The 16,341-nt window shown below is 36.4% G+C and overlaps 1 protein-coding gene across 1 annotated transcript in view; it reads right to left on the bottom strand.

Annotated features, from left to right (window-relative positions):
- Positions 1 to 9,899, bottom strand: part of LOC141289415 (integrin beta-8-like) — a 39,287-nt gene extending 29,388 nt beyond the window's left edge. The window contains exons 1-4 of the mRNA XM_073821513.1: positions 9,372 to 9,899; positions 7,241 to 7,326; positions 5,561 to 5,732; positions 1,486 to 1,732 (exon numbers count right to left, since the gene is read on the bottom strand). Of these exons, the coding sequence (XP_073677614.1) occupies positions 1,486 to 1,732; positions 5,561 to 5,732; positions 7,241 to 7,326; positions 9,372 to 9,468 (602 nt within the window). The 5' untranslated portion in view covers positions 9,469 to 9,899. The remainder of the gene's footprint in view (positions 1 to 1,485; positions 1,733 to 5,560; positions 5,733 to 7,240; positions 7,327 to 9,371) is intronic.
- Positions 9,900 to 16,341: the final 6,442 nt, after the last annotated feature.

Genomic DNA, 16,341 nt, shown 5'->3' with positions numbered 1-16,341 from the left:
CGAGTATCAGCTCACATGTTTCTCCTAAAATCCCTTTCCAAATAAAAAGTACAAGCATACGAGTCACACATTAAGAGTATAGAGCTGTGAAATTATTGTAATAGTTTGTTAAATATTTGACTTGAATTATTATTTTTAATTATAAATCTAATAATGATTATTAAAATAAATAATTGTTTAAATACTTTAAATATTAAGCTATTTAATAATAAAATGATAAATTATTAATTTAATTACACTATTTATTAATAATAATTATTAAAAAATATTGTTAAATACTTAAAATATTAAATGATTAAATAATAATAAACTGACTAATTATTAATTTAATTGCACTATTTATTAATAATTATTAACAACTGTTTTTAAATACTTAACAGATTTAATTATTAAATAACAATAATAATAAACTAATTATTAATGTAATTGTGCATTTATTAATAATTATTTAAATATTGTTATAATACTTAAAGGATTAAATTATTAAATAATAAAGTGATTAATGATTAATTTAATTGCACTATTTATTAATAATTCTTACAAATATATTTTAAAATACTTAAAAGATTAAATTATTTAATAATAATAAACTAACTATTAATTTAATTGCACATTTATTAATAAGTATTTAAATATTGTTATAATACTTAAAGGATTAGATTATAAAATAATAAAGTGATAAATTATTAATTTAATTGCACATTTATTAATAATTATTTAAATATTGTTATAATACTTAAAGGATTAAATTATTAAATAATAAAGTGATAAATTATTAATTTAATTGCACTATTTAGTAATAATTCTTACAAATATATTTTAAAATACTTAAAAGATTAAATTATTTAATAATAATAAACTAACTATTAATTTAATTGCACATTTATTAATAATTATTTAAATATTGTTATAATACTTAAAGGATTAAATTATTAAATAATAAAGTGATAAATTATTAATTTAATTGCACTATTTATTAATAATTCTTACAAATATATTTTAAAATACTTAAAAGATTAAATTATTTAATAATAATAAACTAACTATTAATTTAATTGCGCATTTATTAATAAGTATTTAAATATTGTTATAATACTTAAAGGATTAAATAATAATAAAGTGATAAATGATTAATTTAATTGCACTATTTAGTAATAATTATTTAAAAATTAAATATTTGAAGGATTCAATTATTAAATAATAACAAACTGATTAATGATTAATTTAATTGCATTTAAATAATTAAATAATATAATTAAGTTTAAATTATTATAATTTTTGACTATTTGGAACCTCATCTTCGTCCTATTGTATTACAAGGAATGTTGTAGTTGTATAACTCTCTAGACATTTTTTTTTCTTTTCCCCTTATCTGTTTTATATGATGTAATCCTGTGTTATTTAAAGTCTGACCTATTTGTGTTCTTTGTTTTTGTTTTGTTTTTGTTGATGTTTTGATGCTGGTTTCTCTGAATTATTATTCACCTGCAGGGGTTCTGGAGTTTAGAGGGATGCACATCGATGTAGGGAGACAGCGGTTTATCCACAAACGAGCCGAAGCCCACTCTGAAGTCACTGGAGTGTTCCTTCATCTGATGAGACAGAGCCAGACCCGCCGTCTTTAGCCGGTCCAGATTATCCTGCATGGAGGCCGACACGTCCACTAGATAGTACAGATCCACAGGATAGCGCTCCAGCTGCTGCACCTCAACCACGAACGTCGCCTCGCCGCCTAACACAGGAAGTGACATCATCACAACACTAGATTTAGAATCTGACATTTATTGACAAAGTTCTTGCTGGTTGCTATGGCGGAACTATGGTGTTCTGCATTTATGTTAACATGACATGTTTTGTACTTACTAAGGTGTTTTAGGTTGTGTTGCTAGGGTGTTCTTAGCGGTTACCAAGGTGTCGTTAAGGTTTTCTGCATTTATGTTGACATGCAGCTACATGGAATCTAGGGTGTATTGGGTTGCTTTTCAAGGGTGTTCTTGGTGGTTACATTGGCATTTTCATGAGATTTCTAAGTTGTTATGTGGTTTCTAAGGTGTTCTTGGTGGTTACCAAGGTGTCGCTAAGGTGTTCTGTATTTATGTTGACATGCAGTTACATGGATTCTAGGGTGTATTGGGTTGCTTTTCAAGGGTTTTCTTGGTGGTTGCCATGGCATTTTCATGAGATTTCTAAGTTGTTATGTTGTTTCTAAGGTATTTTTGGTGGTTACCAAGGTGTCGCTAAGGTGTTCTGTTTTTATGTTGACAAGCAGTTACATGGATTCTAAGGTGTACTGGGTTGCTTTTCAAGGGTTTTCTTGGTGGTTGCCATGGCATTTTCATGAGATTTCTAAGTTGTTATGTTGTTTCTAAGGTATTTTTGGTGGTTACCAAGGTGTCGCTAAGGTGTTCTGTTTTTATGTTGACAAGCAGTTACATGGATTCTAAGGTGTACTGGGTTGCTTTTCAAGGGTGTTCTTGGTGGTTGCCTTGGCATTTTCATTGGATTTCTAAGTTGTTATGTGGTTTCTAAGGTGTTCTTGGTGGTTTCCAAAGTTTCACTAAGGTGTTCTGTATTTATGTTGACATGCAGTTACATGGATTCTAGGGTGTATTGGGTTGCTTTTCAAGGGTGTTTTTGGTGGTTAAATTGGCATTTTCATGGGATTTCTAAGTTGTTATGTGGTTTCTAAGGTGTTTTTGGTGGTTACCAAGGTGTCGCTAAGGTGTTCTGTATTTATGTTGACATGCAGTTACATGGATTCTAAGGTGTACTGGGTTGCTTTTCAAGGGTGTTCTTGGTGGTTGCCTTGGCATTTTCATGAGATTTCTAAGTTGTTATGTGGTTTCTAAGGTGTTTTTGGTGGTTACCAAGGTGTCGCTAAGGTGTTCTGTATTTATGTTGACATGCAGTTACATGGATTCTAAGGTGTACTGGGTTGCTTTTCAAGGGTGTTCTTGGTGGTTGCCTTGGCATTTTCATGAGATTTCTAAGTTGTTATGTTGTTTCTAAGGTATTTTTGGTGGTTACCAAGGTGTCGCTAAGGTGTTCTGTTTTTATGTTGACATGCAGTTACATGGATTCTAAGGTGTACTGGGTTGCTTTTCAAGGGTGTTCTTGGTGGTTGCCTTGGCATTTTCATGAGATTTCTAAGTTGTTATGTGGTTTCTAAGGTGTTCTTGGTGGTTTCCAAAGTTTCGCTAAGGTGTTCTGTATTTATGTTGACATGCAGTTACATGGATTCTAGGGTGTATTGGGTTGCTTTTCAAGGGTGTTCTTGGTGGTTAAATTGGCATTTTCATGAGATTTCTAAGTTGTTATGTGGTTTCTAAGGTGTTCTTGGTGGTTTCCAAAGTTTCGCTAAGGTGTTCTGCATTTATGTTGACATGCAGTTACAAGGATTCTAGGGTGTATTGGGTTACGTTTCAAGGTTGTTTTTGGTGGTTCCCTTGGCATTTTCATGAGATTTCTAAGTTGTTATGTGGTTTCTAAGGTGTTCTTGGTGGTTACCAAGGTGTCGCTAAGGTGTTCTGTATTTATGTTGACATGCAGTTACATGGATTCTAAGGTGTACTGGGTTGCTTTTCAAGGGTGTTCTTGGTGGTTGCCTTGGCATTATCATGAGATTTCTAAGTTGTTATGTGGTTTCTAAGGTGTTCTTGGTGGTTTCCAAAGTTTCGCTAAGGTGTTCTGTATTTATGTTGACATGCAGTTACATGGATTCTAGGGTGTATTGGGTTGCTTTTCAAGGGTGTTCTTGGTGGTTACATTGGCATTTTCATGAGATTTCTAAGTTGTTATGTGGTTTCTAAGGTGTTCTTGGTGGTTTCCAAAGTTTCGCTAAGGTGTTCTGTATTTATGTTGACATGCAGTTACATGGATTCTAGGGTGTATTGGGTTGCTTTTCAAGGGTTTTCTTGGTGGTTGCCATGGCATTTTCATGAGATTTCTAAGTTGTTATGTGGTTTCTAAGGTATTTTTGGTGGTTACCAAGGTGTTGCTAAAGTGTTCTGCATTTATGTTGACACGTTATGTAGTTTCTAAAGTGTTTCGAGTTATTGTTGATGTTTCTGAGGCTGGTTTGTTTTTAAGGTGTTTTAGGTTGCTTACATGTTTTGTTATGTGGTTTCTAAAGTGCGTTATTGCTGTTATTGATGTTTCTACAGTGTTATGGGTTGCCAAGGTGTCACTAAGGTATTCTTGGTGATTGCCATGGCATTACTATCTGTATTGTTAAAAGCACTATATAAATAAAGGTGACTACCATGAGGATATGTTGACATCATGTGGTTTCTTAAGTGTATTGGGTTGCTTTTCAAGGGTGTTCTTGGTGGTGCCATGGCATTTCTATGGCATTGCTACGTTGTTACAGCAAGTGGTTTTTAAGGTGAAATGGGTTGCTAAATCATTGCTAGGTTGGTTCTTGCAATGGCATTACTATCAGGTTTTGTTGACATGTCATGTGGTTTCTAAGGTGTACTGGGTTGCTTTTCAAGGGTGTTCTTGGTGGTGCCATGGTGTTTCTATGACATTGCCAAGTTGTTATGTGGTTTCTAAGATGAAATGGGTTGCTAAGGTGATGCTAGGGTGTTCTTGGTGGTTCTATGAAGTTGTTCTTCATTAAGTGATTTCTAAAGTGTTTATGTGAGTTATTGTTGATGTTTCTGAGGCTGGGCTGTTTTAAGGCGTTTTAGGTTGCTAAGGCATTGCTAGGGTGTTCTTGCTTGTTGCCATGGCATTGCTATGAGGTTATGTTGACATGTCATGTGGTTTCTAAGTTGTATTGGGCTGCTTTTTTTAAGGGTGTTCTTCGTGGTGCAATGGCACTTCTATGACTTTGCTCAGTTGTTATGTGGTTTCTAAGGTGAATTGGGTTGCTAAAGCATTGATAGGGTGTTACTTGTTGCCCTGGAATTTCTATGAGGTTGCTACAATGTTGCTAGGATATTCCTGGCAGCTGCCATGGCATTTTTATGAGGTGGTCAAGGTCATTTATGTTGGAACATTGTAATGAGGTCTCAAAGGTGTTTTAGGTTGTGTTTTTAAGGTGTTCTTGGCGGTTACCATGGTGTTGCTAAGGTGTTCTGCATTTATGTTATAGCATCGTTATTTGTCTTCTACAGTGTTTTGGGTTGTTGTTGTTTCTAAGATGTTATAGGTTGCTAAGGTGTTGCTAGGATGTTCTTGGTGGTTGCCATGACATTGCTATGAGGTTGTCAAGGTGTTTTGGATTTATGTTGACACATTATTCTAAGGTTGTTATGCTCCTAAGGAGTTGCTAGGGTGTTCGTGGTGGTTGCCATTGCATTTTTATGAGGTAGTCAAGGTATTTTTGCATTTATGTTGACATATTATTCTAAGGTTTTGCTAGGGTGTTCTTGGCGGTTGCCATGGTGTTTCTATGAGGTTGCTAAGGTTTTGGAACATTGTTTTTTGGCTTCTAAAGTGTTTTGTGCTGTTGTTTCTAAGGTGTAATGGGTTGCTAAGGTGTTGCTATGATGTTCTAGGGAGGTGCTAGAGCATTTCCACATGAGTTTAATGATTTCTTGTGGTCAGATGTTACCTGGTCGTAGGTGAATGTTAATCTCTCTCGGTGACACCTGTGAGCTGCCGACAGTGGCATTTACTTCCACCTTCACATTGGGGTTCTCGATGAAAGCCTCTTCACAGCCCCGCACTCGTAGGTCAGTCACAGATCCGCATCGCTGACTTACATGAGCCCCATCCAGAAACCTCTGTCAGGGTAAACAAACCATCAAACGGGTCAAGGGTCACCACAAATCCTGTTTTGTCAAGAAACAAGGCGGCTGTTGTGTAGGGTGGCATTATTTAAAGTACACAGAGCATGCAAAAGCTCTTTAGCTGAAAGATTGTTGCTGAGATGTCGGTCAGGGATTAGTCTGACTGGTGCCGAGCACCGCGGCCAGTTAATGAACTTATTTTCTTAACCACAATCCCAACAATACGCATGACTTTCTTTACAAAGAAAGCATTTAAATGAATTGTTCGTCCCAAAAAAACAAACACGTCACTGATGGAAAAAGTTAAAACTCTATAAACTGACTGACTAAGGCCTGACCAAACCACAACCGTACTTTAATGGACAAGTGTTTAAGTTTTTGATTTACTCGTTATTGAAAGGACTGACTTTTGATTTATTATGTGAAAAATTAAATATTATTATTATTATTATTAATATATTATTATATAATTGATTGATCTTTTCAGTTTTAATTTTAATTTAGTTTTATTAATTTTATGCGACCTTATAATTTTTATTTCTATTTAGCTTAAATTTAGTTTACTTGCCCCAGTCAAACCAGTCTTATTTTAGTATTTTTATACATACTAGTGTAGTATTTATTAATATTTTCAATTAGTTTTTAATTTGATCTTTTCAGTTTTAGTTATTTTTGTCTTTTTAATATTTCTATTTTGCTTTAGTTCATTTGAATTTTGGTTGTATCATTTATATACTATCACAGTATTAATTAATATTTTGAACTAGCTTATTTCTATATTTTCTGTTTTTATTTTAATTTTAGTTTAAGCTTCAGTAATATTCTAAAGGGCTTCTTTTTTAAATAAATGTTTTTATATAGCTTTAATATCACTTTTAGTAACTTTAGTACCTAATTTATTTCAGTTAGTTTTCTATTTTTTTATTTTTTTGTTTTTTTATCTGATATTTATATTTAATTTAATTTAATTTTTTTAACAACACTGGGTTAAACTAACAGTTGCAATTGCTAACAATTTTAATTTGTTTATTCATACTTCAAAAGACTAAATGCAGTTTAAACTTTACCTTGGTCTCAGATGTTTGAGAAATAAAAATAGTCCAAAATTAGTCATTAATAGTTAACCCTCATTGGTTTCTATGAGAAACAACTTAGATACTACATAGATTTCATGTGAAATTTGTCTTTACTACACTCTGAAAAAAACTTACAAAACTGTCCATTTCAAAATGCAATAACATTGTATGTAAACACTTTATCATTAAGAACATTTTACCTTTAAGTGGTAAATGAGGTACAAAGATGTTTCTGCATTTTTATTTTATGGGTTCCCACGATCTCCAGCGCATTTTGGGGATTAGGAACTGGTGCTTTATCACTAAACACGAGCACTTCACACACTTAAACCCCAAACAGTGTGCCGAGACACAACAATAGCAACTCTCTCTCTCTCTCTCTCTCTCTCTCTCTCTCTCTCTCTCTCACACACACACACACATTACCTCCTGAGAGCACCACGCACATTCAGGGCCACTTCTGAGACAGTCTTCACATGTGGAGATGAGGGACGACAAGCATCGGTTATCCCCTGAACACAGAGACAGAGACATTTACACATGAATGAGCGAGCGGTCGAATCTTCAGCGGGCCTTTGTGTTCAACACAGACCCCGTCAGGACAGAACAGCGCACTGTTTGGAAAGAAACTGCCTAGGAAGATGAACAAATCATGACACTGATTGTCCACGTCAATCAGAATATTAACTGTGAGAAGTGAAAATAAATATCTGGATAAAATGGAAAGACATGACTTTACTTTATGCCCTGCGGAAAAAAATGCTAAAACCAGAAAAAGATGGTTAGCTGGCTTTCCAGTCTGGCTCAGTTCCAGCTGGTTTAGCAGGCTGGTTTTAGAGGGGTTTTGACCAATGTTTTAGTTGGCCAGATTGGGAAACCAGCTGATCAATCAGCTGTCCATTTTAAAACATTATAAGCTCTTTTAAGATTTTTTTTTTTTTTTTTTAAGCATGAAAACAGTTTGGGGCAAGTTGTCACAACACCCTGAATGGGAAAACTGACAACAATATCAAAGCCATTGTTTAAGAGAAATTCGTAAATAACTTGGATGTTTAAGAAAAATTATTTTATGGCTGGTTTTAGCTGGTCTGGTTCCAGTTGGTTTAGCAGGCTGGTTTTATAGGGGGTTTGACCACTTGCTTAGCTGGTCAGGGTGGGGAACAACCTGATTGACAAACTAAATCCAGCTTGGCAAGACTGGAAGACCCATTTAAACCAGCAGGGAGAGACTGTTATGCTACTATACAGTGTGGGGCAAGTTGTCACAATAAAACTACTAAATACTGTCTAAATAAAAAATGGCATCATTCACAAAATATCTGTATTTAAATTGTATTATAGGCTATTAAATACCTATAATACAGCATAAATGTGACCCTGGACCAATTTGATGTTAATTTGATATTAAGTAAAGGTCATGTTCCGTGAAGATACTTTGTAAATTTCGAAATATAGCAAAACTTAATTTTTTATTAGTAACATGCATTTCTAAGAACTTCATTTGGACAACTTTAAAGGCGATTTTCTCAATACTTGAGATTCCAGATTTTCAAATAGTTGTGTCTTGGCCAGGTGTTGGCATATCCTAACAAACCATACATCAGTGGATTTATTCAGCTTTCATATGATGTATAAACCTCAGTTTTGAAATACTGACCCTTATGACTGGTTTTGTGGTCCAGGGTCACATATATGTATTTAAAATCTATTATAAGCTACTAAATGCTTTTCAGTATGGGAAACAGAATAAGTCAAATTGAGACAACGATATCAAAGCCATTATTTCGATAAGAGACATTTATGAAAAATGACTGTTTTTGGGCTGGTTTAAGCTGGTCTTTCAGCCTGGTCTGATGCCAGCTGGTTTCAGAGGGGTTTTGACCACTTCTTTAGCTGGTCAGGCTGGGAAACCAGCTGATTAACCAGTTAAATCCAACTTGGCCAGATTGTGAGACCCATTTAAACTAACAGGCTTGTTTTAATCGTTTGCTTTTTCTTTAGCAGTGAGCGCCAGTTGTGCCTCCATACAGTATGGGGCAAGTTGTCACAATTAGAAACTGACGGTTTCTGACAGTGATTTAAGTAAAATACCTTGTTTGAAATCTAAATAAAAACTAAATATGGCATAATACAGGCTATTAAATGCTTTTCAAAACAAGTATAAATGGAAAAACTTTCATCATCAAATGCATTTTTTAAAAATTCACATTTCTGAAAAATGACTGTTTGAGACAAACTTCCAGTTAAAACCTAACTTCAGTACATACTTTAATGTAAACCCTTCTAGTGCGGTTTCAAGTGTTCACTTGTCACCAAAATGCCCAAAATTATAATGGGATATGTACTCTTTGAAACCAACATACAAAACCTCTGTGGAGAGTTTTTTTTATTTTTTTTTATTGAGGTATAAATCACGTGACAACTTGCCCCGTGTGTAAACAGTCATTTCCATTCATTCCCATGAGTTCGCGATGTTAGGACGCATCGGGCTACAGCATGACATGGTCAAAACAATGAAGCGCACTGTGAAAGGGTTACGATCGACAGCCGAACTCACCCGAATCGGACCTCACGAGTACGAGCAGCATCGAGATGAGCAGCAGCAGCATGCGAAGAGCAATCAGATCACAGTATGGACGGATGCAGGAAGTCATAGCAGCATTGAGAGTCTGTGTGTGTGTGTGTGTGTTTCCAGCGATTGAAACGCGACTGAAAATCCCCCGGGAACACGTCAGACCCTCATCCTCACGAACAAAGGAGGGCGATTCGCTTCACCCAACGACCTCCTAATCCCAATTCCCAGATTCAGATTAAGCGCGGCGGGACCGCAGTGTGCGAGGTTTGTTGTCATTGCGCGCTTTTACGCATCGGACGCGCAGGTGAAGCTCCGTGTTTGGCGTCCGCGGTCTTCTTGTACCGTCGCGCAAAGGTCACCGTAAGCGCGTCATCCCTTAAAGGTGCTCGGCGACGTAAGAAACCGCATTCATTGTTGTTCATTGCCGTGATTCCGAAAGTGGAGCTATTGAACGCCCACCTATGTGAGCCCGAACTGAGTCAGGCAGCGCTATGGTAACGACCCGCGCTGATCTGAGACCAGCCTACTACTGTACCAGAGGAGGAGCAGGAATTTAATGTTCCCCCTGCTTTTCTTCTGTGTAAGAATTAGAGGTTGTTGAGTAAAATCCTGGCAGGGTTTGTATAGAAGTTAGAACGTCTCTGCGTCGGCGAGGAATTTAAACAATGACAAATACACGACTTTCTGACTTTTTTTCCTCGCTATTACGATATATAAACAGGCAATTACGAGAAAAAAGTCACAATTGTGAGACAAAAGTGTCACTTTTTTATTTGTTAATTGAGGTAGCGCCTGACATGAATGAAAACGAGGCTGAGACGCATCGCGTTTAAGATATTGCAGGCTTCTTATTGTTTAACAGCATACTGATTGTTTATCTTTAGAAAGTAGACAAAAACTCCATAAAACTGTTTCAAAAGCTGTGAAAATTAGATAATCTAGGACTTTTGCCGTTGTAAATGTAACAGAGTTATATTAATAGTGTTTCTCCACTTGCTAATAATAATAATAATAATAAAATGCAAAATAATCACACAGAAATATGACTGGATAAAAAAAGGTCTAACAGATATTGGCTGGCTGGTTGTTTAGGCTGTGTGCATTCCATGTTGCATCAGTCTGTTCATGTGTGTAAGGCCAGCGGTAAGTTGTGTGCTTGGAAGCTCCGTAATACTGTCTTTCATTGTCTATAAAATGTGTGATGTATCACGAGCATATATGCAATATTAAGAAAATTAGAGTGTAAAAGACGTGTGTTTTATTTCAGTGTGCCAGCTTGAAGTTGTCAGCTCACTTTCTGTCACGCTGTTTTCTCAGGTACATGTTTCATTGTGATTTTGGTAATAATGCATTAAGTCAACTATGTTTTATGTTTTTGAATTTGTTCGATTTGACATCAGTCAGTTCATGTGTGTAAGGCCAGCGTGTGCCAGCAAGAGGAATGTCGAATATGCTGGAAGTTGTCAACTCACTTTCTGTTACGCTGTTTTCTCAGTAAATAAACGGCTGGGAGAAGAATTCTTGAATCAGAAGCTTTATTGATGCATAACACAATGCAAGGAAGATAAAAGACCAGTTGCATTGGTGCCGTGACCCGGATTGGAGTGAGGTTTAGGGGTAGGTGCTGTGCAGGTAAACCTCACTCCCCAATCTCAAGAGACGCACTAGCGACTGACGTACATAAAGACTGCCCGTTTATCCCTAACAGCCTCGTTGTTATTAGTGTTAAATTCAATATGGCGTCTAATGGTGTGTGCACACCAAAAGTGAGTAGGTTACATAAAAAGTTAATGCAAAGACACAGATTACGCAAATTGCTATGAACAACTGGACGTGTCACAATCTCTTCGCTGATTGGCTAATTTTCCGCTGGAGTTAAATTTTTTTAAACTTGTGTGGAAGATGCGATTGAACCGTATATTGCGCATTTGTGTCGATTTGCATCTTTGCTTTGACTTTTTATGTAATCTACTCGCGTGAATAATTAAATGATCTTTTTGGTGTCAAGACACCATAACTTGCTCTAGTTTACTCTGCGAATAAAAACATTTCTAAAAATCAATAACTCTTTTTTGAATGGCTTGCGTGACAACACATGACGTGAATTTCCCAATGGAGTTGAAATTTTTGAATTTGCGTAAAGTGTATATCGTGTCACCCGATTTGCATCATCCGGTACTAATCTGCATCTGTTCGTGTCTTGGCATTGATTTTGAATGCAATCTACTCGCTCAAGTAATTAAATAAGCTTTTGGTGTGAACACACCGTTACTCGCTCTAGTTTACACACGTAAATAAAAACTTTAAAAATAAAACATTTCTGATTAATCGGATGTGTCAATAAGCTCTTTGCTGATTGGCTTGCGTGACAACTCAATGTGAATTTTCCATTGGAGTTGACATTTTTGAACTTGAGCAGAAGATGCAATTAAAGTGTATATTGCACATTACGCTTTTGGTGTACTCGCTCTAATTTACATGTGCAAATAAAAAATAATAATAATTAAAAAAAAAATCTAAAAATAAAACATTTCTGACTCAACCAGACGTGTCAAGCTCTTAGCTGACTGCCTTGCGCGACAACACATCATGCAAATGTGCAGCTGGAGTTGGAATTTTTTACTTGTGCGGAAAACGTTATTAAAGTGTATATCGCACATTCGTGGCAATCACGGTGCCCAATTTGTGTCATTCGCATCACCCTGCATGAATTTGCAACTATTGGTGTCTTCGCATTGACTTTGTTTGTAATCTACTTGCTCAAATATTTAATTGAGCTTTTGGTGTGCACTGTAAAATGATTTTACCAGTTTCAACTTAAAAAACTTAAGTTCAGCAGCTGCTTTAAAATTTTAAGTTAAATCAACTTAAAACTACAAGTCATTTCAACTCACGACAATAAATTAGTTAAAATGACTTGTACTTTTAAGTTGATTTAACTTAAAATGTTAAGGCAGCTGCTGAACTTAAAAACTTAAGTTGAAACTGGTGACAACTTTTTACAGTGTGGACACACCATAACTCGCTCTAGTTTACACACGCAAATAAAAACTTTATAAAAAAACAAAATCTGATTTAACCAGACGTGTCAATAAGCTCTTAGCTGATTGGCTTGCGTGACAACACATCATGAATTTTCCACTGGAGTTTAAGATTTTTACATGCCGGGTAAAAACTGTGCTTTTTTTGGGGAAAAAATCCTGAATACCTTTATGAAAGTCTAAAGTAGTCTAACAATACTACAGAAATTGAATGTAATTGAATGTAAAATAAAACTGTGTCTACACTGTAAGAATTAAAAATGCTTTGTTGCTTATTAAAACTACAAAAGTCCTTCATTCAAGAGGCAGAAGTATTATTATTTGTTGCCACTTTAAGCGCCACATGGATCCAATATACTGTTACACATGTATTTTCATTCTCAACGTTTTATGATCATTTAAGACATAACGGACAAGGGTTTACATAAATGATCACCAAGCGCCTCAAATACTTTTGCATGTAATACTTTCCTCCACTGACACCTGGACGTGTCAATAAGTCATTTGCTGATTGTCTAACACGTCATGCAAATTTTCCACTTAAGCTGAAAATGTTTAACTAGTGCGGAAGACGCAATATTGCACATCAATGAGCAAATGATCATCTGGCACCAATTCTATTTGCTTCTTTACATTGACTTAAAACTTGAATAATTAAATTCACTTTTGGTATGACACACACCATAAGAAGAGGAATTGTTTACTCAAAAAATTAACATTGTTATTTACTCACCCTTACAATATTACTAAACTGTTTGATACATTTTTTCTTCCAAATAGGAGATGTTTAGCCAAAGCTTCATGCTGCTCTTATCATGCAATGAAAGTGAATAGGGACTGGAGCTGTTGAGCAATGACAAAAAAGAGACTCTTTGCTAATCAGGGCTGAATTTCTTTATTCAAAAATGCAGTAAAAACTGTAAAATTGTTACAATTTTGAATAGCCGTTTTCTACGTAAATATCTGTTAAAATATAATTTATTCCTGTGCTCAAAGCTAAATTTTCAGCATCATTACTCCAGTCTTCCATGTCACATGATCTTTCAGAAATTATACTAATATGCTGATTTGCTGTGCAAGAAACATTTATTATTATTATCAATGTTAAAAACAGATGTGTTGCCCAGTATTTTAGTGGAAATCATCCAAGTTCAAGGGCACAAGTTGCATGAATCACTTTTTCTCTGTGCATTTTGTCCCCATGTCACTTGTCCTCTTTCACTTTCATTTCCATGGAAGAAAGACAGAGACAATGGTTTGGGAATGACATAAGGGTAAATGATGGCAGAATTTTTCATTAGTGCATTAAGAAAAACGACAAATTGCAAATAATGCACACAGCATTACTGTACATTAGATGCAATAAGTTTCAAATTAGATGTGTCAGTAAGATTGCAGTTGAAAGGTATTCACGTATTCGTTTAACAAATAGATCAGACTGCAGTATGAGACATTGATTGAGCCCAGCCATGGCTGTTTATTTCACTTATAAACAACAGACTGTGAAAAACCGGGGCAACAAATAACAGCCCATCTCTCCAGGCCAAAATGAGTGTTTCACTATGGGTGGAGGAGGAGGACAATGGTGGCTCCTATTCTCCAGATAACAGCTCAGTGGAAGCAGATTACGGGATCGGGTCCAGCATGTAGGACGTGTCCCAGCAGAGAGACGTTGTGACTGTCACAGAGACAGACTGTGAGGTACAGAGAAAGCGAAAGGACGGTAAATTACTGTGATCTGACTCCACCGTCATCATGCTGTAATGTAGGTCATGAGGCTAAAAATAAGACAAGAGTTGTCCTTGTTTCTCTGACTTGCCTGAGTAAGCGACACTTGTTCAAGTTTAATTAGGTGTTGTGCTAAACTTTTCCCAAATGCATGGGAGATATACGGTAACAGTCATGCACATTTTTCATAATTGTTACATCACTGAAAAACAATATTTTAGCCATTATCTTCTTGCCCACATATATATATATATATATATATATATGTATATATATATATATGTGTGTGTGTGTGTGTGTGTGTGTGTGTGTGTGTGTGTGTGTGTGTGTGTGTGTGTATTTATGTGCTGGTCAAATTAGAATTCTTCAAAAAGTTTATTTATTTCACTAATTGCATTCAAGAAGTGAAACTTGTATAATGTATACATTCATTCCACACAGACTGATATATTTCAAGTGTTTATTTCTTTTAATTTTGATGATTATAAATGACAACTAATGAAAACCCCAATTCAGTATCTCAGAAAATTAGAATATTACTTAAGACCAATACAAAGAAAGGATTTTTAGAAATCTTGGCCAACTGAAAAGTACGAACATGAAAAGTATGATCATGTACAGCACTCAATACTTGGTTGGGGCTCCTTTTGCCTGAATTACTGCAGCAATGCGGCGTGGCATGGAGTCGATCAGTCTGTGGCACTGCTCAGGTGTTATGAAAGCCCAGGTTGCTCTGATAGTGGCCTTCAGCTCTTCTGCATTGTTGGCTCTGGCATATCACATGTTCCTCTTCACAATACCCCATAGATTTTCTATGGGGTTAAGGTCAGGTGAGTTTGCTGGCCAATTAAGAACAGGGATACCAGCTTTGACACTGTGTGCAGGTGCCAAGTCCTGTTGGAAAATGAAATCTGCATCTCCATAAAGTTGGTCAACAGCAGGAAGCATAAAGTGGTCTAAAGCGTCCTGGTATACAGCTGTGTTGACCTTAGACCTCAGAAAACACAGTGGACCAACAGCAGCAGATGACATGGCACCCCAAACCATCACTGACTGTGGAAACTTTACACTGGACTTCAAGCAACGTGGATTCTGTGCCTCTCCTCTCTTCCTCCAGACTCTGGGACCCTGATTTCCAAAGGAAATGCAAAATTTACTTTCATCAGAGAACATAACTTTGGACCACTCAGCAGCAGTCCAGGCCTTTTTGTCTTTAGCCCAGGCGAGACGCTTCTGACTCTGTCTGTTGTTCAAGAGTGGCTTGACACAAGGAATGCGACAGCTGAAACCCATGTCTTGCATTCGTCTGTGTGTAGTGGTTCTTGTAGCACTGACTCCAGCTGCAGTCCACTCTTTGTGAATCTCCCCCACATTTTTGAATGGGTTTTGTTTCACAACTCTCTCCAGGGTGCTGTTATCCCTATTGCTTGGACACTTATTTTCTACCACATCTTTTCTTTCCCTTCGCCTCTCTATTAATGTGCTTGGACACAGAGCTCTGTGAACAGCCAGCCTCTTTTGCAATGACCCCTTGTGTCTTGCCCTCCTTGTGCAAGGCGTCAATGGTCGTCTTTTGGACAACTGTCAAATCAGCAGTCTTCCCCATGATTGTGTAGTAGGGCGGGGCGGAATATCGAATTCTGGGGATATATCGATATGATTCCCCAACGCAATGCGGGATTATCCAATATCTTTCATATCGATATGGTTTGAGGCCACACATGCACGTTCTGCGCAAAACAGACCACTCCAAGGTGGAACAAGCAGCGCCGGTCAACAAAACGTACTGGTCAGTAAAAAGAAAAACAATGGTTCACTTATCTCATCTGCAGGGAATGTTATAGATCAGTTGTATCAAAATGTGGAAGCACGTCAAATCTCTTCCACCACTTACAGCTTTACCATAAAGTGAAGTACGATGAGTATTTACAACTTCGGCCACAAAGACTACGCAGCCTCATCCCAAAACATCTGCCCCGAAACAAAGCTCTCTGGAAGCATCTTTTACTCGAAGTGTGCCTTACGAAAAGAAAAGTTGCAAGTGGCGCAATAAAACTAATGCGGTAACGTGTCACATTGCTAAAGACATGGTTCCTATAGCAACGATGGAAAAAGAGGGTTTTAAAACGCTGCTAAAAACCATTGACCCAAGATACAAGCTACCCATATGCTAGTTTTTCTTG

This window comes from Garra rufa, chromosome 17 (assembly GCF_049309525.1).
Source record: "Garra rufa chromosome 17, GarRuf1.0, whole genome shotgun sequence".
Classification (NCBI taxonomy): domain Eukaryota; kingdom Metazoa; phylum Chordata; class Actinopteri; order Cypriniformes; family Cyprinidae; genus Garra; species Garra rufa.
The sequence above is the reverse complement of the archived record's forward strand: the minus strand, read 5'-3'. Positions and strand labels throughout refer to the sequence as shown.